Source organism: Struthio camelus, chromosome 39 (assembly GCF_040807025.1).
Source record: "Struthio camelus isolate bStrCam1 chromosome 39, bStrCam1.hap1, whole genome shotgun sequence".
Classification (NCBI taxonomy): Eukaryota; Metazoa; Chordata; class Aves; order Struthioniformes; family Struthionidae; genus Struthio; species Struthio camelus.
In genome coordinates this window covers 165,978-193,864 of record NC_090980.1, presented here as the reverse complement: position 1 = coordinate 193,864, position 27,887 = coordinate 165,978, and the positions used below count along the sequence as shown (strand labels likewise).

The 27,887-nt window shown below is 72.3% G+C and overlaps 1 protein-coding gene across 1 annotated transcript in view; it reads left to right on the top strand.

The window, feature by feature from the left end:
* The window catches only part of MEGF8 (multiple EGF like domains 8), a 44,475-nt gene that overhangs the window by 12,107 nt on the left and 4,481 nt on the right, over positions 1-27,887 (top strand). Inside the window, 27 exon segments of the mRNA XM_068924244.1 lie at positions 849-1,043; positions 2,019-2,219; positions 3,517-3,762; positions 4,830-4,948; positions 5,036-5,167; positions 5,861-5,974; positions 6,638-6,886; positions 8,356-8,546; positions 8,639-8,849; positions 9,716-9,947; positions 10,679-10,811; positions 10,933-11,147; positions 11,882-11,992; positions 12,098-12,216; positions 12,549-12,753; positions 12,843-13,014; positions 13,551-13,714; positions 14,570-14,714; positions 16,455-16,689; positions 18,745-18,871; positions 18,954-19,164; positions 19,776-19,990; positions 21,834-22,041; positions 22,127-22,289; positions 22,842-23,034; positions 25,633-25,803; positions 26,710-26,840. Of these exon segments, the coding sequence (XP_068780345.1) occupies positions 849-1,043; positions 2,019-2,219; positions 3,517-3,762; positions 4,830-4,948; positions 5,036-5,167; positions 5,861-5,974; positions 6,638-6,886; positions 8,356-8,546; positions 8,639-8,849; positions 9,716-9,947; positions 10,679-10,811; positions 10,933-11,147; positions 11,882-11,992; positions 12,098-12,216; positions 12,549-12,753; positions 12,843-13,014; positions 13,551-13,714; positions 14,570-14,714; positions 16,455-16,689; positions 18,745-18,871; positions 18,954-19,164; positions 19,776-19,990; positions 21,834-22,041; positions 22,127-22,289; positions 22,842-23,034; positions 25,633-25,803; positions 26,710-26,840 (4,808 nt within the window).

Sequence of the window (27,887 nt, the reverse complement as noted above, 5' to 3'; positions counted from 1 at the left end):
GGGTCCGCTGGGCACTGTGGGGGGAGATTGCAGCATGGGGGGGGGTCCGCAGGGCACTGTGGGGGGAGCCTAGGCAGTGCAGGGGGGTCCACAGGGCACGGTGGGGGGAGATTGCAGCGTGGGGGGGTCCGCAGGGCATGGTGGGGGGAGCCTAGGCAGTGCAGGGGGGTCCGCAGGGCACGGTGGGGGGAGATTGCAGCGTGGGGGGGTCCGCAGGGCACGGTGGGGGGAGATTGCAGCGTGGGGGGGTCCACAGGGCATGGTGGGGGGAGATTGCAGCGTGGGGGGGTCCGCAGGGCACTGTGGGGGGAGCCTAGGCAGTGCAGGGGGGTCCGCAGGGCACGGTGGGGGGAGATTGCAGCGTGGGGGGGTCCGCAGGGCATGGTGGGGGGAGCCTAGGCACTGCAGGGGGGTCCGCAGGGCACGGTGGGGGGAGATTGCAGCGTGGGGGGGTCCGCAGGGCACGGTGGGGGGAGATTGCAGCGTGGGGGGGTCCACAGGGCACGGTGGGGGGAGATTGCAGCGTGGGGGGGTCCGCAGGGCACTGTGGGGGGAGCCTAGGCAGTGCAGGGGGGTCTGCAGGGCACCATGGGGGGAGATTGCAGCGTGAGGGGGGTCCGCAGGGCACCATGGGGGGTGATTGCAGCCTGGGGGGAGATTGCAGCATGGGGGGGTCCTCAGGGCACCATGGGGGGCGATTGCAGCGTGGTGGGGGGTCCGCGGGGCACCACGGGGGGAGATGGCAGCGTGGGGGGTCCGCGGGGCACGGCGGGGGGCACCTCGCGGCGCCGTGGGGCTGGGCGCCGTGGGGCGGGCGCCGGCGGTAGCCGTGCCCCGTGCCGGCGCAGGTGTCCATCGTGCGCAGCACCACCATCACGCTGAGCCCCAGCGCCGAGACCGACGTCTCCCTCGTCTACCGGGGCTTCATCTACCCGCTGCTGGGGCCCCCCCCGGCCCCCGGCCCCGGCCCCAGCGTCTGGGCCCGCATCCAGCGCCTCTACGTCGTCGCCCGCCTCGGCCGCCACCCCAACTCCCCCGAGCTGGTATGGGGGTGCAGGGAGGTCCGGGGGGGGCTTTGGGGGACCCCCAGGGGGTTTGGGGGGGGTCCGCTGAGCCCCGTGCGCAGGAGGAGATGGGGCTCTGGGACGTGGGGGTGTCCCCAGAGGGTTTAGGGGTCCCGGCAAGGTTTTGGGGGGGTCCCGGTGGGTGTTGGCAGTCCCCAGCAGGCTTGGGGGTCCCCCTGTTTGCAGGAGGAACTGGGGTGCTGAGGCCCGTGGGGGTCCTGGTGGGTTTGGGCGAATCCAGCAGGGTTTGGGGGTCCCTGGGGGCTCTTTGGGGTCCCCGGGGGCTCGGGGGTCCCCCTGACCCACTGCGCGCAGGAGGAGGTGGGGCGCTGGGCCGTGCGGGGGTCCTGGTGGGTTTGGGCGAATCCAGCAGGGTTTGGGGGTCCCTGGGGGCTCTTTGGGGTCCCCGGGGGCTCGGGGGTCCCCCTGACCCACTGCGCGCAGGAGGAGGTGGGGCGCTGGGCCGTGCGGGGGTCCTGGTGGGTTTGGGCGAATCCAGCAGGGTTTGGGGGTCCCTGGGGGCTCTTTGGGGTCCCCGGGGGCTCGGGGGTCCCCCTGACCCACTGCGCGCAGGAGGAGGTGGGGCGCTGGGCCGTGCGGGGGTCCTGGTGGGTTTGGGCGAATCCAGCAGGGTTTGGGGGTCCCTGGGGGCTCTTTGGGGTCCCCGGGGGCTCGGGGGTCCCCCTGACCCACTGCGCGCAGGAGGAGGTGGGGCGCTGGGCCGTGCGGGGGTCCTGGTGGGTTTGGGTGAATCCAGCAGGGTTTGGGGGTCCCTGGGGGCTCTTTGGGGTCCCCAAGGGGCTCGGGGGTCCCCTTGTCTGCAGGAGGAGGTGGGGCGCTGGGCCGTGCGGGGGTCCTGGTGGGTTTGTGCGAATCCAGCAGGGTTTGGGGGTCCCTGGGGGCTCTTTGGGGTCCCCAAGGGGCTCAGGGGTCCCCCTGACCCACTGCGCGCAGGAGGAGGTGGGGCGCTGGGCCGTGCAGCAGGAGCGGGAGACGCGGCCCCTGCAGCGCCCGCGCCCCGAGCGGCTCTTCGCGGCCCCCGAGTGGGGCAACAAGTACGCGGTGCAGGTGGAGGGGCACTTCAACAGCTCGGGCAGCGGGCAGAGCAGCGAGCTCACCCTCGTCTGGGACCGCACCGGCGTGCCGGGGGGCAGCGTGAGTGGGGCCCGCGGGGCGCTGCGGGGCGCCGCGTTGGGGCAGGGGGTGTCTGGGGGGCGCCGCGTTGGGGCAGGGGGTGTCTGAGGGGCGCCGCGTTGGGGCAGGAGGTGTCTGGGGGGGTGCAGGGTTGGGGCAGGGGGTGTCTGGGGGGTGCAGGGTTGGGGCAGGGGGTGTCTGGGGGGTGCAGGGTTGGGGCAGAGGGTCTCTAGGGGGCGCAGGGTTGGGGCAGGGGGTGTCTGGGGGGTGCAGGGTTGGGGCAGAGGGTGTCTGGGGGGTGCAGGGTTGGGGCGGGGGTGTCTGGGGGGTGCAGGGTTGGGGCAGAGGGTGTCTGGGGGGTGCAGGGTTGGGGCGGGGGTGTCTGGGGGGTGCAGGGTTGGGGCAGAGGGTCTCTAGGGGGCGCAGGGTTGGGGCAGGGGGTGTCTGGGGGGTGCAGGGTTGGGGCGGGGGTGTCTGGGGGGTGCAGGGTTGGGGCAGAGGGTCTCTAGGGGGCGCAGGGTTGGGGCAGGGGGTGTCTGGGGGGTGCAGGGTTGGGGCGGGGGTGTCTGGGGGGTGCAGGGTTGGGGCAGAGGGTCTCTAGGGGGCACAGGGTTGGGGCAGGGGGTCTCTGGGGGGTGCAGGGTTGGGGCAGGGGGTCTCGGGGGGGCGCAGGGTTGGGGCAGGGGGTGTCTGGGGGGCGCAGGGTTGGGGCAGGGGGTCTCTGGGGGGCACCGGGTTGGGGCAGGGGGTCTCTGGGGGGCACCGGGTTGGGGCAGGGGGTCTCGGGGGGGCGCAGGGTTGGGGCAGGGGGTGTCTGGGGGGCGCAGGGTTGGGGCAGGGGGTGTCTTGGGGGCACCGGGTTGAGGCAGGGGGTGTCTGGGGGGTGCAGGGTTGGGGCGGGGGTGTCTGGGGGGTGCAGGGTTGAGGCAGGGGGTCTCTGGGGGGCGCCGCGTTGGGGCAGGGGGTCTCTGGGGGGCGCAGGGTTGGGGCAGGGGGTCTCTAGGAGGCGCAGGGTTGGGGCAGGGGGTGTCTGGGGGGCACCGGGTTGGGGCAGGGGGTCTTGGGGGGGCGCAGGGTTGGGGCAGGGGGTGTCTGGGGGGTGCAGGGTTGGGGCAGGGGGCCTCTGGGGGTGCGTTTTCGGGGTCCCGGATAGTCTCCCGAGGGTGCGGGTCGGGGGGGGGCACGCTGGCATGCTTTGGGGTGCGTTGCCGGGGCAGCGTACTCGGGGTGGAGATTTGGGGTGCGTTTGCGTGCTTTGGGGCGCGGGGGGGGGTGCGGTCCCGGCCCCCGCCACCAGCGCCCCGTGTTCGCCCCCCAGGAGATCTCCTTCTTCTTCCTGGAGCCGTTCCAGTCGTCGCCGGGCCGCTGCCCCTCCTACCCCTCGTGCCTGGCCTGCCTGGCCGACCAGGGCTGCGGCTGGTGCCCCCCCAGCGCCTCCTGCCACGGCCGCCTGCAGCCGCCGGGGCGCCCGGGGCCCTGCGCCGCCGGCACCCACCGCCTCGTGCTCTCGCCCGCCAACTGCGTCCTCTGCGACGACTACCGCGACTGCCATGCCTGCGCCGCCGTGAGCCCCGGGGCCGGGGGGGGGCGTTGGGGGTCTGCAGAAGGGGGATTGGCCTCTGCGGAGGGGCCAGCAGGGGGGTTTGGGGCCTGCGGAGGGGACTTGGGGTTCGCAGAGGGTTGGGGAAGGGGTTTGGGGTCGGGAGAGGGGGTTTGGGGTTCGCAGAGGGTCTGGGAAGGGGTTTGGGGTCGGGAGAGGGGGTTTGGGGTCTGCAGAGGGTCTGGGAAGGGGTTTGGGGTCGGGAGAGGGGGTTTGGGGTCTGCAGAGGGTCTGGGAAGGGGTTTGGGGTCGGGAGAGGGGGTTTGGGGTCTGCAGAGGGTCTGGGAAGGGGTTTGGGGTCGGGAGAGGGGGTTTGGGGTCTGCAGAGGGTCTGGGAAGGGGTTTGGGGTCGGGAGAGGGGGTTTGGGGTCTGCAGAGGGTCTGGGAAGGGGTTTGGGGTCGGGAGAGGGGGTTTGGGGTCTGCAGAGGGTCTGGGAAGGGGTTTGGGGTCGGGAGAGGGGATTAGGGGTCTGCAGAGGGTCTGGGAAGGGGTTTGGGGTCGGGAGAGGGGATTAGGGGTCTGCAGAGGGTCTGGGAAGAGGTTTGGGGTCAGGAGAGGGGGTTTGGGGTCTGCAGAGGGTCTGGGAAGGGGTTTGGGGTCGGGAGAGGGGGTTTGGGGTCTGCAGAGAAGCTGGAAGGGGGTCCTGGGGTCTACGGGGAGGTTGGGCATCTACAGAGCGTCTGGGAAGGGTTTGGGGGTCTGCAGAGGGGGGCTGGGGGTCTGCAGAGGGGCTGGGAGGGGTTGGGGGTCTGCAGAGGGGGGCTGGGGGTCTGCAGAGGGGCTGGGAGGGGTTGGGGGTCTGCAGAGGGGGCTTTGGGGTCTGCAGAGGGACTGGGAGGGAGCTGGGGGTCTGGAGAAGGGACTTGGGGACCGCTGATAGGATTTTGGGGGCCGGAAGAGGAGCTGGGAGCGGGGTTTGGGGTCCAGGGAGGGGGTTCAGGGGCCGGGAGCCGCCGTGGGGCGGCCCTGCCGAGCCGGGCTGGGGGTCGCCCCACGGCCCCGACCGTGCCCCCCGCGTCGCCCACCCCAGGACCCGTTCTGCGAGTGGCAGGTGAACACCAGCAAGAAGGGGGACTTCGTGTGCAGCCGCCGGGGCCGGCAGGCGGGGGCCATCCGCGCCCCCCAGCACTGCCCCAGCCTCTGCAACCAGTGAGTGCCGGGGCCGGGGGCCGCGGGGCGGTTGTGGGGCAGCCGCGGGGCGCCGTGGGGCCGGCCGGGCTCTGACGCTGCCCGCAGGCGCCGGTCCTGCTCCGAGTGCCTCTCCAACTCGAGCCAGTGCGCCTGGTGCCAGTCCACCCGCAGCTGCTTCTTCTTCGCCGCCTACCTGGCCAAGTACCCCTACGGGGACTGCCGGGGCTGGTACGATAGGTGAGCCGGGCCGGGGGGCGGCCGTGGGGTCGGGAGACGTCCTGGGGGGCGCAGGGATGTCCTTGGGGTCGGGAGATGTCCCTGTGTCCCCCAGGATGCCCCCAGGACATCCTTGGGGTCAGGAGATGTCCTGGGGGCATCCTGGGGTGTTCTGGGGGACGCAGGGATGTCCTTCGAGTCAGGAGATGTCCTGGGGGGTCCCGGGGGGCGCAGGGACGTCTTTGGGGTCGGGAGATGTCCTGGGGGGTCCTGGGGGGTACAGGGACATCCTTGGGGTCAGGAGATGTCCTGGGGGGTCCTGGGGGGCACAGGGACGTCCTTGGGGTCAGGAGACATCCTGGGGAGACGGGCACGTCCTGACCTCTCAGGGAACATCCTTGGGCTTAGGGGACATCCTGGGGACACAGGAGGATGTTCTGGGGGTCCAGGGGACACCCTGGGGGGCTGGGGGGACCCAGGGGACATCCAGGGGGGCCAGAGACATCCTGGGACTATCCAGGGGGTGTCCTGGGGGCCTGAGGGGGCACAGGGGCACCCTTGGAGGGTCCGGGGGACCCGGAGATGCCCCCTCGGGCAGAGCAAGGCACGGAGACCCCCTGGGGACATGGGGTGGGAGGAGGACAAGGAGGTCTGGGCGGGGGGCCCGGACGCCTGGGTCCGTGGGGCAGGGGGTGACGCGGTGGCACCCCGCAGCGTGCACTCGGTGCCCCAGTGCCTGGACTGCTCCCGCTTCAACACGTGCCGCGAGTGTCTGCAGAACTTCGAGTGCGGCTGGTGCGGCAACGCCGACAACCCCACGCTGGGCAGGTGAGGGGCCGGGGGCCGCCCCACGGCGCCTTGCACCCGCGGTGCCTCGTGCCCCATAGCATGGTGCCCCCGTGGTGGCTCGCGCCCCACGGCGCGGCGCACCCCATGGCGCATTGCACCTGTGGCAGATTGCACCCATGGTGCCCCACGGCGCAGCACGCCCCGCAGTGCATTGCACCCGCAGCGGATCGCCCCCGTGGTGGCCTGTGCCCCACAGCGGGTTGCACCCATGGCAGGTTGCACCCGCAGCGGATCGCCCCTGTGGTGGCCTGCGCCCCACAGCAGGTTGCACCCATGGCAGGTTGCGCCCGCAGCGGATCGCCCCCGTGGTGGCCCGCGCCCCACGGCGCATTGCACCCGCAGCGGATCGCCCCCGTGGTGGCCCGCACCCCACGGCGCATTGCACCCGCAGCGGATCGCCCCCGTGGTGGCCCGCGCCCCACGGCACGTTGCACCCGCAGCGGATCGCCCCCGTGGTGGCCCGCGCCCCACGGCGCATTGCACCCGCAGCGGATCGCCCCCGTGGTGGCCCGCGCCCCACGGCGCGTTGCACCCGCAGCGGATCGCCCCCGTGGTGGCCCGCGCCCCACGGCGCGTTGCACCCGCAGCGGATCGCCCCCGTGGTGGCCCGCGCCCCACGGCGGCTCCCGCCTGGCCCCCCAGGTGCCTGGAGGGGGACTTCTCGGGGCTGAGCGGCTACCCCAACTGCTCGGCGGCGCTGGGGGAGGCGCCGGGGCTGCCCCCCGGGCAGCCGGCGCTGTGGGCCTACGCGCAGTGCCCCGACGTGGACGAGTGCCGCCTGGGCATGGCCGCCTGCCACCCCTTCGCCGCCTGCCACAACACGCCGCAGGCCTTCGAGTGCCGCTGCCGCCGGGGCTACGCCGGCGACGGGACCACCCACTGCAACCGCACGTGAGCGGGGCCGCGGGGGGCCCGTGCCGTGGGGCCGCGGGCTGGGGCTGGGGCGGGGGGCGCCGGGGCCGTGCACGGCACTTGGACGTGTTGGGGACAAGGGATGCGCGGGGACGCGGGGACTGCGCTGTGCAATCGCGCGTGATGGGGACACGGGGACTGTGCCCTGCAACCACGTGTGATGGGGACACGGGGACCGTGATGTGTAATTGCATGCGATGGGGACGTGGGGACCGTGCCCTGCAGTCACGTGCAATGGGGACGTGGGGACCGTGTCCTGCAAGGGGGATGCGAGCCCGAGACGTGTCATCGCATGCGATGGGGACGTGGGGACCGCGTCCTGCAAGGGGGATGCGAGCCCGAGACGTGCTGTCGCATGCGATGGGGACGTGGGGACCGTGTCCTGCAGTCACGTGCAATGGGGACGTGGGGACCGCGTCCTGCAAGGGGGATGCGAGCCCGAGACGTGTCATCGCATGCGATGGGGACGTGGGGACCGCGTCCTGCAAGGGGGATGCGAGCCCGAGACGCGCCGTCGCATGTGATGGGGACGTGGGGACCGCGTCCTGCAAGGGGGATGCGAGCCCGAGACGTGTCATCGCATGCGATGGGGACGTGGGGACCGCGTCCTGCAAGGGGGATGCGAGCCCGAGACGTGTCATCGCATGCGATGGGGACGTGGGGACCGCGTCCTGCAAGGGGGATGCGAGCCCGAGACGTGCCGTCGCATGCGATGGGGACGTGGGGACCGCGTCCTGCAAGGGGGATGCGAGCCCGAGACGTGCTGTCGCATGCGATGGGGACGTGGGGACCGTGTCCTGCAGTCACGTGCAATGGGGACGTGGGGACCGCGTCCTGCAAGGGGGATGCGAGCCCGAGACGTGTCATCGCATGCGATGGGGACGTGGGGACCGCGTCCTGCAAGGGGGATGCGAGCCCGAGACGCGCCGTCGCATGTGATGGGGACGTGGGGACCGCGTCCTGCAAGGGGGATGCGAGCCCGAGACGTGTCATCGCATGCGATGGGGACGTGGGGACCGCGTCCTGCAAGGGGGATGCGAGCCCGAGACGTGTCATCGCATGCGATGGGGACGTGGGGACCGCGTCCTGCAAGGGGGATGCGAGCCCGAGACGTGCCGTCGCATGCGATGGGGACGTGGGGACCGCGTCCTGCAAGGGGGATGCGAGCCCGAGACGTGCCGTCGCATGCGATGGGGACGTGGGGACCGCGTCCTGCAGTCACGTGCAATGGGGACGTGGGGACCGCGTCCTGCAAGGGGGATGCGAGCCCGAGACGCGCCGTCGCATGCGATGGGGACGTGGGGACCGCGTCCTGCAGTCACGTGCAATGGGGACGTGGGGACCGCGTCCTGCAAGGGGGATGCGAGCCCGAGACGCGCCGTCGCATGCGATGGGGACGCGGGGACCGCGCAGTGGGGCCGACCCGGGGCGCCTCCGTGTCCCCGCAGGTGCTACGAGGACTGCGGCCACGGCTACTGCAGCGGGGCACCCAACTACACCTGCGTGTGCCACCTGGGCTGGACCTCGGCGCCCGCCAACGCCAGCGGGGCCGGGGCCGCCCTGTGCTCCGTGGACTGCGGGTGCCACTTCCACAGCAGCTGCGAGACGGCGGGACCCGGCGTCTGCGACCGCTGCCAGAGTGAGTGCTCGCACACGCGTGTGCGCGTATCCCCCCCCCCCCGGCTGCACACGCGTGTGCGCGCCGCCCCACGGCCGCCCCTGCGCCCGCAGACTGGACCCACGGGGAGCGCTGCGAGCTGTGCCGCCCCGGCAGCTTCGGCGACGCCACGCAGCCCGGCGGGTGCCGCGAGTGCCGCTGCCACGGCCACGGGCTGCCCCAGCGCGGCTACTGCCACGGGGCCACCGGCGCCTGCTACTGCGCCCCCCCCACCGAGGGGCCCCACTGCGAGCGCTGCGCCCCCGGCTACTACGGGGACCCCAGGTGAGGGGCTGCCGGGGGGAGGGGGGGGGCTGAGGGCCCCCCCGACCCTTGCACCGGCCCCCCAAACCCTTGCACCGGCCCCTTGCCCCATGCACCCGCCCCCCGCCCCCCCAAACCCTTGCACCGGCCCCCCCGACCCTTGCACCAACCCCCCCAAACCCTTGCACCGGCCCCTTGCCCCATGCACCCGCCCCCCGCCCCCCAAACCCCTGCACCGGCCCCCCCGACCCTTGCACCGGCCCCCCCGACCCTTGCACCGGCCCCTTGCCCCATGCACCCGCCCCCCGCCCCCCAAACCCTTGCACCGGCCCCCCCGACCCTTGCACCAACCCCCCCAAACCCTTGCACCGGCCCCTTGCCCCATGCACCCGCCCCCCGCCCCCCCAACTGTGCATCAGCCCCCTGCACCAGCCCCCCAACCCTTGCACCGGCCCCCCCGACCTGTGCACTGTCTCTCTGCCCCGTGCACCGGCCCCCCAACCCTTGCACCAACCCCCCCAAACCCTTGCACCGGCCCCTTGCCCCATGCACCCGCCCCCCCCCCCAAACTGTGCATCAGCCCCCTGCACCAGCCCCCCGACCCTTGCACCGGCCCCCCCGACCTGTGTGCTGTCTCTCTGCCCCGTGCACCGGCCCCCCGACCCTTGCACCAACCCCCCCAAACCCTTGCACCGGCCCCTTGCCCCATGCACCCGCCCCCCACCCCCCAAACCCCTGCACCACCCCCCCAAACCCTTGCACCGGCCCCCCCGACCTGTGCGCTGTCTCTCTGCCCCTTGCGCCAGCCCCCCAAACCTTTGCACCAGCCCCCCAGCCCCTGCCCCGCGCCGGCCCCCGGCCCCACGCGCGCTCTCTGCCCTCCGCAGGGACGGGGGCACCTGCTACCGGGAGTGCGGGGGCCGCTCGCTGCTGGCCAACCTGTCGTCGCCGGTGGCCCTGGGCTCGCGGCGGGCCGGGGGGGTCCCGGCGGGGCCGGGGGGCCTCTCCTACTGCGTGTGGGTGCTCTCGGCCACCGGGGGCCTGGAGCCGTGCCCCCCCGGCGAGCCCTGCCCCACGCTCAGCCTCACCGTGCAGCCCGACCTGCGCACCCCCTGCATGGTGAGGGGGCAAAGAGCGGGGGGCAGCGGCGGGGGGGCCGGGGATGGGCAAATAACGGGGGGCAGGGGGCAAAAGGCGGGGGCGGGAAATGGGGTAAATAACAGGGATGGGGCAAAAAAGGGGGATGGGGAGCTGGGGGGGCTGGAAACGGGCAAATAACGGGGATGGGGGCAAATAATAGAGACCAGGGAGCAAATTATGGGGATGGGGGCAAAAAGGGTGGGGGGCAAATAAGAGGGATGGGGGAGTTGGGGCTGGAAATGGGGCAAAAAAGGGGATGGGAAGCTGGGGGGGGTGGAGATGGGGGCAAAAAAGGGGATGGGAAGCTGGGGGGGTGGAGATGGGGGCAAAAAAGGGGAAGGGGGAGTTGGGGGGGCTGGAAACGGGGCAAAAAAGGGGGAAGGGGGAGTTGGGGGGCTGGAAACGGGGCAAAAAAGGGGGAAGGGGGAGTTGGGCCTGGAAACGGGGTAAAAAAGGGGAAGGGGGAGTTGGGGGGCTGGAAATGGGGTAAATAACAGGGATGGGGGAATTGAGGGGCTGGAAACGGGGCAAAAAAGGGGAAGGGGGACGGGGGGCCGCGGGGCGAACGGGGGGTGATGGAGCCTCAGGGAGCAAAAGTGGGGGGCGCGGGGGGCTGCAGCCGGGTGCAAGGGCGCCCTAGGGGAAACGGGGGGCGCGGGGGCTGCCGGCGCCCCCCACGCCGCCCCACGCCGTCTCCCCCCGCCCCCCAGAACAGCTACGCCTACGCCTTCGACGGGGTCCCGGCCTTCCTGGACACCGGCGTGGTGCAGGCGGACCGGACGCTGCTGGGCGCCTTCTGCGGGCACGGCCGTGCCGAGCCCCTCACCGTGGAGGCCGTCTCAGGTTGGGGGGGGACACAGGCCCGCGTGCACGCCCGTGCCCGCGTGCACACGCGTGTGCCCGCACGCCCGTGCACGGGTGCACACGCGTGTGCACGCCCGGCCTCACCCCGCCGTGCCCGCAGGCGTGCTGGTGCTCTACTACGAGGCCAACGCCAGCGAGCCCACGGGCTTCAACGCCACCGTGGCGGTGCGGAGCTGCCGGCTCGGCTGCCCCCCGGGCCAGGAGTGCCGGGGGGGCCGCTGCGTCTGCCGGGGGGGCTACGCCGGGCCCGACTGCCGCCGCCGCCTCTGCCCCGGCGACTGCAGCGCCCGCGCCGGCCAGGGGCTCTGCAACGCGGTGAGCGGGCGGCGGGCTTGGCGCAGAGGGAGGGGGGCCGGATTGGGGCAGGGGGGTGCAGGATGGGTGCATGGGGTGCAGAGGTGCAGGACTGGGGTACAGGGGTGCAGGTTCAATGCACGGGGGTGCAGAGGTGCAGGATTGGGGTAAAGGGGTGCAGGATGGGTGAATAGGGGTGCATGAGGGTGCAGGATTGGGGTAAAGGGGTGCAGGATCGATGCATGGGGCGCAGAGGTGCAGGATTGGGGTAAAGGGGTGCAGGATGGGTGAATAGGGGTGCATGAGGGTGCAGGATTGGGTTAAAGGGGTGTAGGATGGGTGCATGGGGTGCAGAGGTGCAGGATTGGGTTAAAGGGGTGCAGGATGGGTGAATAGGGGTGCATGAGGGTGCAGGATTGGGGTAAAGCGGTGCAGGATGGGTGCATGGGATGCAGAGGTGCAGGATTGGGTTAAAGGGGTGTAGGATGGGTGCATGGGGCGCAGAGGTGCAGGATTGGGGTAAAGGGGTGCAGGATGGGTGCATGAGGGTGCAGGATTGGGGCACAGGGGTGCAGGATCGATGCATGGGGGTGCAGGATCCGTGCATGGGGGCAGGATGGACGTAGGGAGCAGGGGGTGGACGCAGGGGTGCAGGATCGGTGCGAGGAGGGGACGTGGGTTCAGGGCCGGCGTGGGGTGGGCCGGGCAGCGTGCCCCCATCTCACCCCCGCTCCCGTCCCGTCCCCCCCCCCCAGAGCCTGGGCCTCTGCGTGTGCAGCAAGGGCTTCGCCGGGGCCGACTGCTCCGTCCCGCTGGCGCCCGGCAGCATCGTCTGGGAGACGCTCGTCGACAGCCAGCTGACGGCCGTGAGTAGCCCCACTGACCCCCGGCCCCCCTTCCTCCCGGCCCGGGGCTGCCCCACGCGTCCGGGGCGCCCCGCGGGACACCGATTCTCCCCCTCGCCTCGCCAGGACACGGCCAGCCGGTTCCTGCACCGCCTGGGCCACACCATGGTGGAGGGGCCCGACGAGACCCTCTGGATGTTCGGGGGCTTGTCGCTGCGCCAGGGGCTGCTGGGCAACGTCTACCGGTGAGCAGGCCCCGCCCCCTTGGCCTGTGGCCCCGCCCCTGGCTCCTCCCCTCTGGAAACACCCTTAACTCTGCCCGTGTCCCTACTGCATATACCCTTAACTCTGCCCAGGCGCCTGGTAGAAATACCCTTAACTCTGCCCACATCCCCACTGCATATATCCTTAACTCTGGCCATGTGCCTGGTAGAAATACCCTTAACTCTGCCCACATCCCCACTGCATATACCCTTAACTCTGCCCACACACCTGGTAGAAATACCCTTAACTCTGCCCACCTTCCCACTGCATATACCCTTAACAGTGCCCACGTCGTCGCCCTCTCCTCCCGCAGGTACTCGATCCCGGAGCGGCGCTGGACCCAGATGCTGGCGGGGACGGAGGACGGGGGCCCCGGCCCCACGCCCCGCTACTTCCACGCCGCCGCCTACCTGCCCTCCCGCAAGGCCATGGTGGTGCTGGGGGGGCTGACGGCCGGCGGCGTGGCCAGCGACGCCTGGGTGCTCAACCTCACCACGCTGCAGTGGCGGCAGGAGCAGGTAGGGGCCCCCCGAAAGCCCCGCGCCGCCCCCTCCGCTCGCCCCCGGGGGTGACCGGGGCTCTCTGTCGTCCCCCGCCACCCCCCCAGGACCCGCTGCTGCCCGCGGTGGCCGGGCACACGCTGACCCCCCGGCGCGGCACCTCCCTGCTCCTCATCGGCGGTTACTCGCCCGAAAACGGCTTCAACAAGAAGCTGCTCGAATACCGGGTTGATTCGGAGACCTGGGAGGCCGGGCAGCAGGCCGGGACCCCCCCGACAGGTAACGGGACCCCCTCGACAGTGAGGGGTAACGAGCTGGGACCCCCAGCGATTAGGACCGGGACCCCCAGACCCCCACGTCGAGGGATACGGAGGTGGTACCCCCCAGGTAATGGGGCTGGGCCCCCCGAAACCCCCGCGTTGAGGGCTACGAAGCCAGGTGCCCCCCAGGTAGTGGGGCTGGGCCCCCCGAGACCCCCGCGTTGAGGGCTACGAAGCCAGGTGCCCCCCAGGTAATGGGGCTGGGCCCCCCGAGACCCCCGCGTTGAGGGCTACGAAGCCAGGTGCCCCCCAGGTAGTGGGGCTGGGCCCCCCGAGACCCCCGCGTTGAGGGCTACGAAGCCAGGTGCCCCCCAGGTAATGGGGCTGGGCCCCCCGAGACCCCCGCGTTGAGGGCTACGAAGCCAGGTGCCCCCCAGGTAGTGGGGCTGGGCCCCCCGAGACCCCCGCGTTGAGGGCTACGAAGCCAGGTGCCCCCCAGGTAGTGGGGCTGGGCCCCCCAGGCCAGGCTCAACCCCCGTCTCGCCCGCCCCACAGGCCTCTACGGCCACTCGGCCGTGTACCACGAGGACACGGATGCCATCTACGTGTTTGGGGGGCACCGCTTCCACGTGGAGACGGTCTCGGCCTCCCCCGAGCTCTACAGCCTCTACTACCCCAACCTCACCTGGAGCCTGCTCGCCCCCTCCCAGGGCCGCAAGGTGGGGGGCTCTGGGGGCCTCGGGGACATCTAGGGGGCTGTTGGGGGCATCTAGGGGGTGTTTGGGGGCACCTATGGGGTGTAAGGGGCATCTAGGGGGCCTTTGAGGGTGTCTCTGGGGTGTTCGGAGGCACCTGTGGGGTGTTGGGGGTGTCTGTGGGGCCTTTGAGGGCATGTGGGGAACATTGAGAGACATCTAGGGGGTACTGGGAGCATCTCTGGGGGCTGTTGGAGGTCTCTGTGGGGCCTTTGGGAGCATCAAGGGGGTGTTTGGGGGCACCTATGGCGCGTTGGGGTGTCTCTGGGGCATTAGGGGACATCTGTGGGGTACTGGGGGCATCTTGGGGGGCTGTTGAGGGCATCTTTGGGCCTTTGAGGGGATCTGTGGGGTGTTTGGGGGCACCTAATGGGTGTTGGGGGCGTCTGTGGGGCCTTTGAGAGCGTCTGAGGGACGTTTGGAGGCGCCTATGGGGCGTTCAGGGTATCTGTGAGGCCTTTGATGGCGTCTGGGGGGCATCGGGGGGCACCTATGGGGCCAGTGGTGGCGTCGGTGGAGCCTCTGGGGACATCCATGGGGTGTTGGGGGCACCTATGGGGTGCTGGGGGCGTCCGAGGGGCATTGAGGGGCATTGATGGTCCTTGGGGGGCACCTATGGGGTGTCCATGGGGGTGCTGGGGGGCACCTATGGGGTGCTGAGGGACAGCCGCAGAGCATGGCGGGGGGGGGGGGGGGGCGTGTGGGGCACGGGGGGCAGCGGTGGCGACCCGCAAGGGCGTCTGTGGGGGGGGGGGGCGTTGGGGGGGCACGTGTGGGGCGGAGGAGCCGTCCCCGACCCCACGCGCCCCCCCCCGCCAGCCCCAGCCCCACTTCTTCCACGCGGCGGCGGTGCTGGGGGACACGATGGTGGTGATCGGGGGCCGCACGGACACCCGCGACTTCAGCAACCACCTGCTGCTCTACCAGCTGCGCTGCAACGCCTGGCTGCTGCCGCCCCACACCGGTGAGGGTCCGGGGCCGCGGGGGCCCGAAACGGGGCCGGGGACCCCGGGGACGGGGTGGGGGAACGGGGCCGGGGACGCCCGGCTGCTGCCGCCCCACACCGGTGAGGGTCCGGGGCCGCGGGGGCCCGAAACGGGGCCGGGGACCCCGGGGACGGGGTGGGGGAACGGGGCCGGGGACGCCCGGCTGCTGCTGCCCCACACCGGTGAGGGTCCGGGGCCGCGGGGGCCCGAAACGGGGCCGGGGACCCCGGGGACGGGGTGGGGGAACGGGGCCGGGGACGCCCGGCTGCTGCCGCCCCACACCGGTGAGGGTCCGGGGCCGCGGGGGCCCGAAACGGGGCCGGGGACCCCGGGGACGGGGTGGGGGAACGGGGCTGGGGACGCCCGGCTGCTGCCGCCCCACACCGGTGAGGGTCCGGGGCCGCGGGGGCCCGAAACGGGGCCGGGGACCCCGGGGACGGGGTGGGGGAACGGGGCCGGGGACGCCCGGCTGCTGCCGCCCCACACCGGTGAGGGTCCGGGGCCGCGGGGGCCCGAAACGGGGCCGGGGACCCCGGGGACGGGGTGGGGGAACGGGGCCGGGGACGCCCGGCTGCTGCCGCCCCACACCGGTGAGGGTCCGGGGCCGCGGGGGCCCGAAACGGGGCCGGGGACCCCGGGGACGGGGTGGGGGAACGGGGCCGGGGACGCCCGGCTGCTGCCGCCCCACACCGGTGAGGGTCCGGGGCCGCGGGGGCCCGAAACGGGGCCGGGGACCCCGGGGACGGGGTGGGGGAACGGGGCCGGGGACGCCCGGCTGCTGCCGCCCCACACCGGTGAGGGTCCGGGGCCGCGGGGGCCCGAAACGGGGCCGGGGACCCCGGGGACGGGGTGGGGGAACGGGGCCGGGGACGCCCGGCTGCTGCCGCCCCACACCGGTGAGGGTCCGGGGCCGCGGGGGCCCGAAACGGGGCCGGGGACCCCGGGGACGGGGTGGGGGACCCCAAACCATCCAGGAACGGGGCTGGGGACCCCAAAACGGGTCTGGGACCCCGGGAACAGGGTGGGGGAACGGGGCTGGGGACCCCAAACCATCCAGGAACGGGGCTGGGACCCCAGGAAGGTGGGGGAAACGGGGCTGGGGACCCCAAAATGGGTGTGGGGGACCCCAAAAGGCCTGGGGACTGGGGTCTGGGGCTGGAAGAGGACTGGGGGTGCTGGGAACGGGGATGAGAGGGGTGTGGGGTCCCCAAAATGGGTGTGGGGACCGGGGTCTGGTGCTGGAAGAGGACTGGGGATGCTGGGAATGGGGATGAGAGGGGTGTGGGGGACCCCAAAATGGGTGTGGGGACCCCAAAAGGCCTGGGGACCAGGGTCTGGGGCTGGAAGAGGACTGGGGGTGCTGGGAACGGGGATGAGAGGGGTGTGGGGTCCCCAAAATGGGTGTGGGGACTGGGGTCTGGTGCTGGAAGAGGACTGGGGATGCTGGGAACGGGGATGAGAGGGGTGTGGGGTCCCCAAAATGGGTGTGGGGACCCCGAAACGGGTGTGGGGACCCCGAAACGGGTGTGGGGACCCCAAAATGGGTGTGGGGACCCCAAAAGGCCTGGGGACTGGGGTCTGGTGCTGGAAGAGGCCTGGGGGTGCTGGGAACGGGGATGAGAGGGGTGTGGGGACCCCGAAACGGGTGTGGGGTCGCCGAACAGGGTCCGGGGTCCCCGTCTGAGCCGCGGCCGGCCGGCGCTCTCGGCGCCCGCCAGGCCCGGCGGTGGTGGGCGACCCCATGAACGGCTCGATGGCCCACGCGGCGGCGGTGGCGGGCGGCCGCGTCTACGTCTCGGGGGGCTTCGCCGGGGTGGCGCTGGGGCGGCTCTCGGCCCTGGCGCTGCCCCCGGACCCCTGCCTCGTCCTGCCCGGCCCCGAGGCCTGCAACCGCTCGGGGGCCGGCTGCGCCTGGTGCCGGGGCGGCTGCCTCTCCGCCGACGCCGCCCAGCGGTAACGGGGCCGCCGGGGACGGTGGGGACGGGGATGAGGTGGTGGGGACGGGGATGAGGCACCGGGGACGGTGGGGACGGGGATGAGGCGGTGGGGACGGTGGGGACAGGGATGGGGACAGGGATGGTGGCACCGGGGACGGTGGTGATGGGGATGGGGACAGGGACGGTGGGGACGGGGATGGGGACAGGGATGGTGGCAACGGGGACAGTGGGGACGAGGATGGCACCGGGGATGGTGGGGATGGGGACGGGGACGGCACGGGGGACGGTGGGGATGGGGATGACACCAGGGATGGTGGCACTGGGGACGGTGGGGATGGGGATGGTGGCGATGGGGATGGGGACGGCACCGGGGTTGGTGGCACCGGGGACAGTGGTGATGGGGACGGGGATGGGGACGGCACCGGGGGATGGTGGGGATGGGGATGACACCAGGGATGGTGGCACCGGGGACGGTGGTGATGGGGACGGGGATGGGGACGGCACGGGGGATGGTGGGGATGGGGACGGCACCGGGGTTGGTGGCACCGGGGACAGTGGTGATGGGGATGGGGATGGGGACGGCACGGGGGATGGTGGGGATGGGGATGACACCAGGGATGGTGGCACCGGGGACGGTGGTGATGGGGACGGGGATGGGGACGGCACCGGGGATGGTGGGGATGGGGACGGCACTGGGGACGGTGGCACTGGGGACGGTGGCGATGGGGACGGTGGCGATGGGGATGGGGACGGCACCGGGGTTGGTGGCACCGGGGACGGTGGTGATGGGGACGGGGATGGGGACGGCACGGGGGATGGTGGGGATGGGGATGACACCAGGGATGGTGGCACTGGGGATGGTGGGGATGGGGACGGGGACGGGGACGGCACCGGGGATGGTGGCACCGGGGACGGCGGCGATGGGGATGGGGACGGCACCGGGGTTGGTGGCACCAGGGACAGGGACGATGGGGACGGGGACGGCACCGGGGACGGTGGCGATGGGGATGGGGACAGCACTGGGGATGGTGGCACCAGGGATGGGGACGATGGGGATGGGGACGGCACTGGGGATGGTGGCACCAGGGACGGGGACGGCACTGGGGATGATGGGGATGGGGGCAATAGGGATGGGGACAGGGACGGCACTGGGGATGGTGGCACCGGGGACGAGGACAGCACCGGGGACGAGATGGGGACAGCACTGGAGCAACGGGGATGGGAATACTGGGGGGAACTGGGGTGGAGGCAGGAGTGGTGGGGGGACACGCCAGGCACATGCAGAGGAGAGCAGGACACGCCAGGCACGTGCAGAGGGGGGCAGGACACGCCAGGCCCGTGCAGAGGGGGGCAGGACACGCCAGGCACGTGCAGAGGGGGGCAGGACACGCCAGGCCCGTGCAGAGGGGGGCAGGACACGCCAGGCACGTGCAGAGGGAGGCAGGACACGCCAGGCACGTGCAGAGGAGAGCAGGACACGCCAGGCCCGTGCAGAGGAGGGCAGGACACGCCAGGCACGTGCAGAGCAGAGCAGGACACGCCAGGCACATGCAGAGGGGGGCAGGACACGCCAGGCACGTGCAGAGGAGGGCAGGACACGCCAGGCACGTGCAGAGGAGGGCAGGACACGCCAGGCACGTGCAGAGGAGGGCAGGACACGCCAGGCACGTGCAGAGGAGGGCAGGACACGCCAGGCACGTGCAGAGGGGGGCAGGACACGCCAAGCACATGCAGAGGGGGGCAGGACACGCCAGGCACGTGCAGAGGAGGGCAGGACACGCCAGGCCCGTGCAGAGGAGGGCAGGACACGCCAGGCACATGCAGAGCAGAGCAGGACACGCCAGGCACGTGCAGAGCAGAGCAGGACACGCCAGGCACGTGCAGAGGGGGGCAGGACACGCCAGGCACGTGCAGAGGGGGGCAGGACACGCCAGGCACGTGCAGAGCAGAGCAGGACACGCCAAGCACATGCAGAGGGGGGCAGGACACGCCAAGCACATGCAGAGGGGGGCAGGACACGCCAAGCACACGGCAGGCGCAGGGAGCGAGCGCGTGGCCCCGGCTGCCGCAGGCTGGGCTGCGCCCCGGGACCGGCCTCGTGCTCCCCGACGCCCCGCTCGCCCGAGGACTGCCGGCGCCTGCGGACCTGCAGCGAGTGCCTGGCCCAGCACCCGCGGGCCCTGCGCCAGGGCGCCCCGGTGAGCAAGGGGGGGGCGGATGGAGGCGGGGGGGGGGGGCGCGCCGGCCGCCCCCCCTCACCGCCGCGCCTGCCCCCCCCAGGCCGTGCCGCAGTGCAAGTGGTGCACCAACTGCCCCGAGGGCGCCTGCATCGGCAGCGCCGGCAGCTGCACCTCGGAGAACGACTGCCGCATCAACCAGCGGGAGATCTTCGTGGCCAGCAACTGCTCCGAGGTGTCGTGCGAGGCCTCCGACTGCGGCAAGTGCACCGCCTCGGGCAAGTGCATGTGGACCCGGCAGTTCAAGCGCACCGGTACGGGGCTGGCCCTGGGGGTGCCGTGGGGCGGAGCGGTGGGTGCGATGGGACTAGCACAGGGAGCAAGGGGTGCGCTGGGGCTGGCCCTGGGGGAGCACGGGGATGCAGTGGGGCTGGCCCTGGGAGCAAGGGGTGCAGTGGGGTTGGTGCTAGGGGCTGCAATGGGGCTGGCCCTGGGGCTGCAATGGGGCTGGTCCTGGGGATGCAGTGGGGCTGGTGCTAGGGGATGCAATGGGGCAGGCCCTGGGGGAGCAAGGGCATGCAGTGGGGCTGGTGCTAGGGGGTGCAGTGGGGCTGGCACTAGGGGATGCAATGGAGCTGGTGCTAGGGGATGCAGTGGGGTTGTCCCTGGGGCTGCAATGGGGCTGGCGCTAGGGGCTGCAGTGGGGCTGGCGCTAGGGGCTGCAATGGAGCTGGCGCTAGGGGATGCAATGGGGCTACAGTGGGGCTGGCACTAGAGGATGCAGTGGGGCTGGCCCTGGGGCTGCAGTGGGGCTGGCCCTGGGAGCAAGGGGTGCAGCGGGGCTGTCCCTAGGGGCGCAGTGGGGCGGGCGCAGTGGGGCAGGCTCTGACGGGGAGCCCGCCGGGGGTCCCCCCCCGGCCCGCAGGCGAGACGCGGCGCATCCTGAGCGTGCAGCCCACCTACGACTGGACCTGCTTCAGCCACTCGCTGCTGAACGTGTCGCCCATGCCGGTGGAGTCGTCGCCGCCGCTGGCCTGCCCCACGCCCTGCCACAACCACAGCTCCTGCCAGCAGTGCCTGGGCTCCAAGGGGGCCGACGGCGGCTGGCAGCACTGCGTCTGGAGCGTCAGCCTGCAGCAGGTGCGCCGCGCGCGGGGGCTGCCCGCCGGGGGGCGCCGGGGGCACGTATGGGGCGCCGGGGGCACGTATGGGGTGCCAGGGTTGGGTATGGGATGGTGGGAACAGATATGGGGTGCAGGGGGCAGGTATGGGGTGCAGGGGGCAGGTATGGGATGGTGGGAACAGATATGGGGTGCAGGGGGCAGGTATGGGGTGCTGGGGGCAGGTATGGGATGGTGGGAACAGATATGGGGTGCAGGGGGCAGGTATGGGGTGCAGGGGGCAGGTATGGGGTGCTTGGGGGGATATATGAGATGCCGGGGGCACGTATGGGGTGCTTGGGGGACATTTGGGGCACTGGGACAGATATGGGGTGCTGGGGGCACGTATGGGGCACTGGGGGGACATACGGGGTGCTGGGGGTAGATATGAGGAGCCAGGGGGACATATACGGGGTGCTGGGGGGACATTTGGGGTGCTAGGGGCACGTATGGGGTGCCGGGGGGACATACGGGGTGCTGGGGGCACGTATGGGGCGCCGGGGGGTTATACGGGGTGCTGGGGGGACATACGGGGTGCTGGGGGCACGTATGGGGTGCCGGGGGGACATACGGGGTGCTGGGGGCACGTATGGGGCGCCGGGGGGTTATACGGGGTGCTGGGGGGACATACGGGGTGCTGGGGGCACGTATGGGGCGCCGGGGGGACATACGGGGTGCCGGGGACACGTATGGGGTGCCAGGGGGATATATGGGGTGATGGGGGGACACACGGGGTGCTGGGGGCACGTATGGGGCGCCGGGGGGACATACGGGGTGCCGGGGACACGTATGGGGTGCCAGGGGGATATATGGGGTGATGGGGGGACACACGGGGTGCTAGGGGCACGTATGGGGCGCCGGGGGGACATACGGGGTGCCGGGAGCACGTATGGGGTGATGGGGAGATATATGGGGTGATGGGGGGACACACGGGGTGTCGGGGGCACATATGGGGTGCTGGGGAGATATACAGGGTGCTGGGGGCACGTATGGGGTGCTAGGGGCACGTATGGGGTGCTGGGGGCACGTATGGTGTGCTGGGGGGACATACGGGGTGCTGGGGGCACGTATGGGGCGCCGGGGGGACATACGGGGTGCTGGGGGGACATACGGGGTGCTGGGGGCACGTATGGGGCAGGGGCACGTATGGGGCGCCGGGGGGACATACGGGGCGCCGGGGGCACGTATGGGGTGCCGGGGGGCCATACGGGGTGCTGGGGGGCCATACGGGGTGCTGGGGGCATGTATGGGGTGCTGGGGGGCCATACGGGGTGCTGGGGGCACGTATGGGGCGCCGGGGGCACATACGGGGCGCCGGGGGCACATACGGGGTGCCGGGGGCACGTATGGGGTGCCAGGGGGACATACGGGGTGCTGGGGGCACGTACGGGGCGCCGGGGGCACATATGGGGTGCTAGGGGGATATACGGGGTGCTGGGGGGCCATACGGGGTGCTAGGGGCATGTATGGGGTGCTGGGAGGCACATATGGGGTGCCGGGGGGATATACGGGGTGCTGGGGGGCCATACGGGGTGCTGGGGGCATGTATGGGGTGCCGGGGGCACATACAGGGTGCCGCGGGGACATACGGGGTGCCGGGGGCACGTATGGGGCGCCGGGGGCACGTATGGGGCGCCGGGGGGACATACGGGGCGCCGGGGGCACATACGGGGTGCCGGGGGCACATACGGGGTGCTGGGGGGACATACGGGGCGCTGGGGGCACGTATGGGGTGCTGGGGGGTTATACGGGGCGCCGGGGGGGGGGCGCAGCGTGCGGCCCGCCCCGTCCGACCCGGCGCCCTCCTCCGTCCCCGCCGGCAGTGCATGAGCCCCAGCTACGTGCCGCTGCGCTGCGGGGCCGGCGCCTGCGGGCGGCTGCTGCGCGGGGCCGAGAGCTGCGGCGCCGGCTGCGCGGGGGCCCCGCAGTGCGCCCGCTGCGTGCGCCGGCCCCGCTGCGGCTGGTGCGCCCGCCGCGGCCACAACGGCAGCGGCCGCTGCCTCGAGGGGGGGCTGCGCGGCCCCCGCCACGGTACGTACCCCGTCCCCGCTCTCCCCGCTGCCGGGGGGCCGCCGGCGGCCCCGGCCCCGCCTGAGCCCCCCCCCGCCCCCCCCAGGCCTGGCGCAGTCGTGCGGGGCCGACGCCGAGTGGGCTTTCCTGACCTGCCCCCCCGAGAACGAGTGCCTCAACGGGCACCACGACTGCAACGAGACGCAGAACTGCAGCGACCTGCCCCACGGCTACCGCTGCACGTGCAAGAGCGGCTACACGCTGGACAAGTGAGTGTGCGGGCGCCGGCTCGCACGGCTCCCGGGGGTGCCCGGCGCGAGCGGCCCTCGCGTGTGCGCTCGCGCGGGTCCTTGTGCGCGTCTGGTGCAAGTGGTCCTGGTAAGTGTGCACGCACGAGGGCTTTGCACGGCTCCCCGTGCGCCCCTAGTGCAAGCAGGCCTTGCGAGCGTGCACACGAGGGCTTTGCCCGGCTCCCCGTGCGCCCGTAGTGCAAGCAGGCCTTGCGAGTGTGCACACAAGAGCTTTGCACGGGTCCCCGTGCACCCGTAGTGCAAGCAGGCCTTGCGAGTGTGCACACGAGAGCTTTGCACGGGTCCCCGTGCGCCCGTAGTGTAAGCAGGCCTTGCGAGCGTGCACACGAGGGCTTTGCCCGGCTCCCCGTGCACCCCTGGTGCAAGCAGGCCTTGCGAGCGTGCACACGAGGGCTTTGCCCGGCTCCCCGTGCGCCCGTAGTGCAAGCAGGCCTTGCGAGCGTGCACACGAGGGCTTTGCACGGCTCCCCGTGCGCCCCTGGTGCAAGCGGCGGCCTGCGCCCCCCGCAGCGCCACGGGGCTGTGCCGGCCGGTGTGCGAGCAGGGCTGCGTGAACGGGACGTGCGTGGAGCCCAACCGGTGCCGGTGCCACTTCGGCTACGTGGGGCAGGACTGCTCGGTGGAGTGCCAGTGCAACAGGCACAGCGAGTGCCGGGGGGTGGGCGCCCAGGACCAGTGCGTCCAGTGCTTCAACAACACCAAGGTGGGGCGCGGGGCCGTGGGGCGGCCGTGGGGCGGGGGTGGGAGGTGGGACGCAGGGCGCTGCGGGCCGTCGTGGGGCGGGGTGTGGGGCAAGGTGGGGTGCAGAGCGATGCAGGCCCGCGCGGGGCTGCCGTGGGGTGGGAGGCAGGGTGCTGTGGGGCAGGATGTGGGGCAGCCGCGGGGCGGGCTGCAGGGGGATGGATGCAAGGTGGGCTGCGGCGGGGGATGCAGGGCGCTGCAGCCATGGGGCAGGCCGTGGGGTGAGATGTGGGGTGGGATATGGGGCAGGCCATGGGATGAGATGTGGGGTGGGATATGGGGCAGGCCGTGGGGCAGGCTGTGGGGCAGGCCGCGGGGCGGGATGCAGCGGGTGCTGCAGACATGGGGCAGGCTGTGGGGCAGGCTGTGGGATGAGGTATGGGGTGGGATATGGGGCAGGCCATGGGATGAGATATGGGGTGGGATATGGGGCAGGCCGTGGGGCAGGCTGCAGGGCGGGATGCAGGGGGATGGATGCCAGGCGGGATGCGGCGGGGGATGCAGGGCGCTGCAGCCATGGGGCAGGCTGTGGGGCAGGATATGGGGCAGGCCATGGGATGAGATGTGGGGCGGGATATGGGGCAGGCCGCGGGGCAGGCCGCGGGGCGGGATGCAGACGGCGGGCTGCAAGGCGGGATGCAGCGGGTGCTGCAGACATGGGGCAGGCTGTGGGGCAGGCTGTGGGATGAGATATGGGGCAGGCCGTGGGATGAGATGTGGGGCAGGCCGTGGGGCAGGCTGTGGGGCAGGCTGCGGGGCGGGCTGCAGGGGGATGGATGCCAGGCGGGATGCAGCGGGGGATGCAGGGCGCTGCAGCCATGGGGCAGGCCGTGGGGTGAGATGTGGGGCAGGATATGGGGCAGACCATGGGATGAGATGTGGGGTGGGATATGGGGCAGGCCATGGGATGAGATGTGGGGTGGGATATGGGGCAGGCCGTGGGGCAGGCTGTGGGGCGGGCTGCAGGGGGATGGATGCAAGGTGGGCTGTGGCGGGGGATGCAGGGCGCTGCAGCCATGGGGCAGGCTGTGGGGCAGGCCGCGGGGCGGGATGCAGCGGGTGCTGCAGACATGGGGCAGGCCGTGGGATGAGATATGGGGTGGGATATGGGGCAGGCCATGGGATGAGATATGGGGTGGGATATGGGGCAGGCCGTGGGATGAGATGTGGGGCAGGCCGTGGGGCAGGCTGCGGGGGGATGGATGCAAGGTGGGCTGCGGCGGGGGATGCAGGGCGCTGCAGCCATGGGGCAGGCTGTGGGATGAGATGTGGGGCAGGATATGGGGCAGACCATGGGATGAGATGTGGGGTGGGATATGGGGCAGGCCGTGGGATGAGATGTGGGGCAGGCCGTGGGGCAGGCTGCGGGGCGGGCTGCAGGGGGATGGATGCAGACGGCGGGCTGCGGCGGGGGATGCAGCGGGTGCTGCAGACATGGGGCAGGCCGTGGGATGAGATATGGGGTGGGATATGGGGCAGGCCATGGGATGAGATATGGGGTGGGATATGGGGCAGGCCGTGGGATGAGATGTGGGGCAGGCTGTGGGGCAGGCTGCGGGGGGATGGATGCAAGGTGGGCTGCGGCGGGGGATGCAGGGCGCTGCAGCCATGGGGCAGGCTGTGGGATGAGATGTGGGGCAGGATATGGGGCAGACCATGGGATGAGATGTGGGGTGGGATATGGGGCAGGCCGTGGGATGAGATGTGGGGCAGGCCGTGGGGCAGGCTGCGGGGCGGGCTGCAGGGGGATGGATGCAGACGGCGGGCTGCGGCGGGGGATGCAGCGGGTGCTGCAGACATGGGGCAGGCTGTGGGGCAGGCTGTGGGATGAGATATGGGGCAGCATATGGGGCAGGCCGTGGGATGAGATGTGGGGCAGGCCGTGGGGCAGGCTGCAGGGCGGGCTGCAGGGGGATGGATGCAGACGGCGGGCTGCGGCGGGGGATGCAGGGCGCTGCAGACATGGGGCAGGCCGTGGGGTGAGATGTGGGGTGGGATATGGGCAGGCCATGGGATGAGATGTGGGGTGGGATATGGGGCAGGCCGTGGGGCAGGATATGGGGCGGGATGCAGACGGCGGGCTGCAAGGCGGGATGCAGCGGGTGCTGCAGACATGGGGCAGGCTGTGGGGCAGGCTGTGGGATGAGATATGGGGCGGCATATGGGGCAGGCCGTGGGATGAGATGTGGGGCAGGCCGTGGGGCAGGCTGCAGGGCGGGCTGCAGGGGGATGGATGCAGACGGCGGGCTGCGGCGGGGGATGCAGGGCGCTGCAGCCATGGGGCAGGCTGTGGGATGAGATGTGGGGCAGGATATGGGGCAGACCATGGGATGAGATGTGGGGTGGGATATGGGGCAGGCCGTGGGATGAGATGTGGGGCAGGCCGTGGGGCAGGCCGCGGGGCGGGCTGCAGGGGGATGGATGCAGACGGCGGGCTGCGGCGGGGGATGCAGGGCGCTGCAGGCCTGGGCGCGGGGCGGCCGTGGGGCGGGCGCTGGGGCGGCTGTGGGGCGGCCGTGGGGCGGCCGTGGGGCGGGCGCTGAGGCGGCGGGCGCCGCAGGGGCCGCACTGCGAGAAGTGCCGGCCGCTCTTCGTGGGCTCGGCGCTGGACGGCGGCGCCTGCCGGCCCTGCCGCAGCTTCTGCCGCGACAACGCCGCCGTCTGCATCTCGCGCGAGGAGTACGAGCGCGCCCGGCGCGACCCGGCCCGCTTCCCCCTGGAGCCCGCCATGGTCAGTGGGGCGCCCCACGGCGCGGGGGGGTCCCGAGCTCCTGCCCCACGGTGTGCGTGGGTGGGGGGGGGGTCTGGGGCTCCTGCCCCACGGCGCGGGGGGGTGGAGGGGGTCTGGGGCTCCTGCCCCATGGCGCGGGGGGGTCCCGAGCTCCTGCCCCACGGTGTGTGGGGGGGGGGCTGGGGCTCCTGCCCCACGGCGCAGGGGGGTGGAGGGGGTCTGGGGCTCCTGCCCCACGGCGCGGGGGGGTCCCGAGCTCCTGCCCCATGGCATGGGGAGGTGGGGTGTCCTGAGCTCCTGCCCCACGGTGCTGGGGGGTCCTGAGCTCCTGCCCCACGGCGTGAGGGGGAGGGGGTGTCCTGAGCTCCTGCCCCACGGTGCTGGGGGGTCCTGAGCTCCTGCCCCACGGCGTTGGGGGGTCCTGAGCTCCAGCCCCACGGCGTGAGGGGGACGGGGGGCCCGGAGCTCCTGCCCCATGGTGCTGGGGGGTCCTGAGCTCCTGCCCCACGGCGTGAGGGGGATGGGGGGCCCGGAGCTCCTGCCCCATGGTGCTGGGGGGCCCGGAGCTCCTGCCCCACGGCGTGAGGGGGACAGGGGGTCCGGAGCTCCTGCCCCACGGCACAGGAGGGATGGAGGGGTTGTCCTGAGCTCCTGCCCCATGGCGCTGGAGGGATGGAGGGGGGGTCCTGAGCTCCTGCCCCACGGCGCTGGGGGGCCCGGAGCTCCTGCCCCACGGCGTGAGGGGGACAGGGGGTCCGGAGCTCCTGCCCCACGGCACAGGAGGGATGGAGGGGGGGTCCTGAGCTCCTGCCCCATGGTGCTGGGGGGCCCGGAGCTCCTGCCCCACGGTGTGGGGGAGGAGGAGGAGGGGGTCCGAGCCCCCCGCCCACCCGCGCCGCCCCCCAGATCCCCAGCTGGGTGTCGGAGGGGCCGAGCGAGGAGGCGGCCGTCTGCGTCAACTGCCAGAACAACAGCGTGGGCGAGAAGTGCGACAGCTGCTTGCACGGCTACTTCCTCCTGGAGGGCAAGTGCACCAAGTAAGGCCGGGCGGCGGGGGGGTCCTCGTGTGAGCAGGCTCTTGTGCAAGGGGGGGTTCATTGTGCAAGGGTGGTCCTCGTGCGAGGGGGTCCTCGTGTGAGCAGGCCCTTGTGCAAGGGGGGTCCTCGTGCGAGGGGGGGGTTCATCGTGCAAGTGGGGGGTCCTCGTGCGAGCAGGCCCTTGTGCAAGGGGGGGTCCTCGTGCGAGGGGGTCCTCGTGTGAGCAGGCTCTTGTGCAAGGGGGGGTTCATTGTGCAAGGGTGGTCCTCGTGCGAGGGGGTCCTCGTGCAAGTGGAGGGTCCTCGTGCGAGGGGGTCCTAGTGTGAGCAGGCCCTTGTGCAAGGGTGGTCCTCGTGTGAGGGGGTCCTCGTGTGAGCAGGCCCTTGTGCAAGGGGGGGTTCATTGTGCAAGGGTGGTCCTCGTGCGAGGGGGTCCTCGTGCAAGTGGGGGGTCCTCGTGCGAGGGGGTCCTCATGTGAGCAGGCCCTTGTGCGAGGGGGGGTCCTCGTGCAAGGGTGGTCCTCATGCGAGGGGGTCCTCGTGCAAGTGGGGGGCCCTCGTGCGAGGGGGTCCTCGTGTGAGCAGGCCCTTGTGCAAGGGGGGGTCCTCATGCGAGCGGGACCCTCGTGCAAGGGGGGGGTCTTTGCGCAAGGGGGGTCCTCGTGCGAGCAGGCCCTTACTCAAGGGGGTTCCTCGTGCGAGTGGGACCCTCGTGCAAGGGGGGGGTCCTCATGTGAGGGGATCCTTGTGCGAGCAGGCCCTTATTCAAGGGGGTTCCTCGTGCGAGGGGTTCCTCGTGCGAGCGGGACCCTCGTGCAAGGGGGGGTCTTTGCGTGAGGGGGTCCTCGTGCGAGCAGGCCCTTACTCAAGGGGGTTCCTCGTGCGAGGGGGTTCTTCGTGCGAGCGGGACCCTTGTGCGAGGGGGTCCTCGTGCGAGGGCGTTCCTCGTGCGAGCAGGCCCTTGTGCAAGTTGGACCCTCGTGCAAGGGGGTTGCTCGTGCGAGAGGGCTTCCCCCGTGCAAGCGGGAGCCTGTCATGGGGGGGGGGT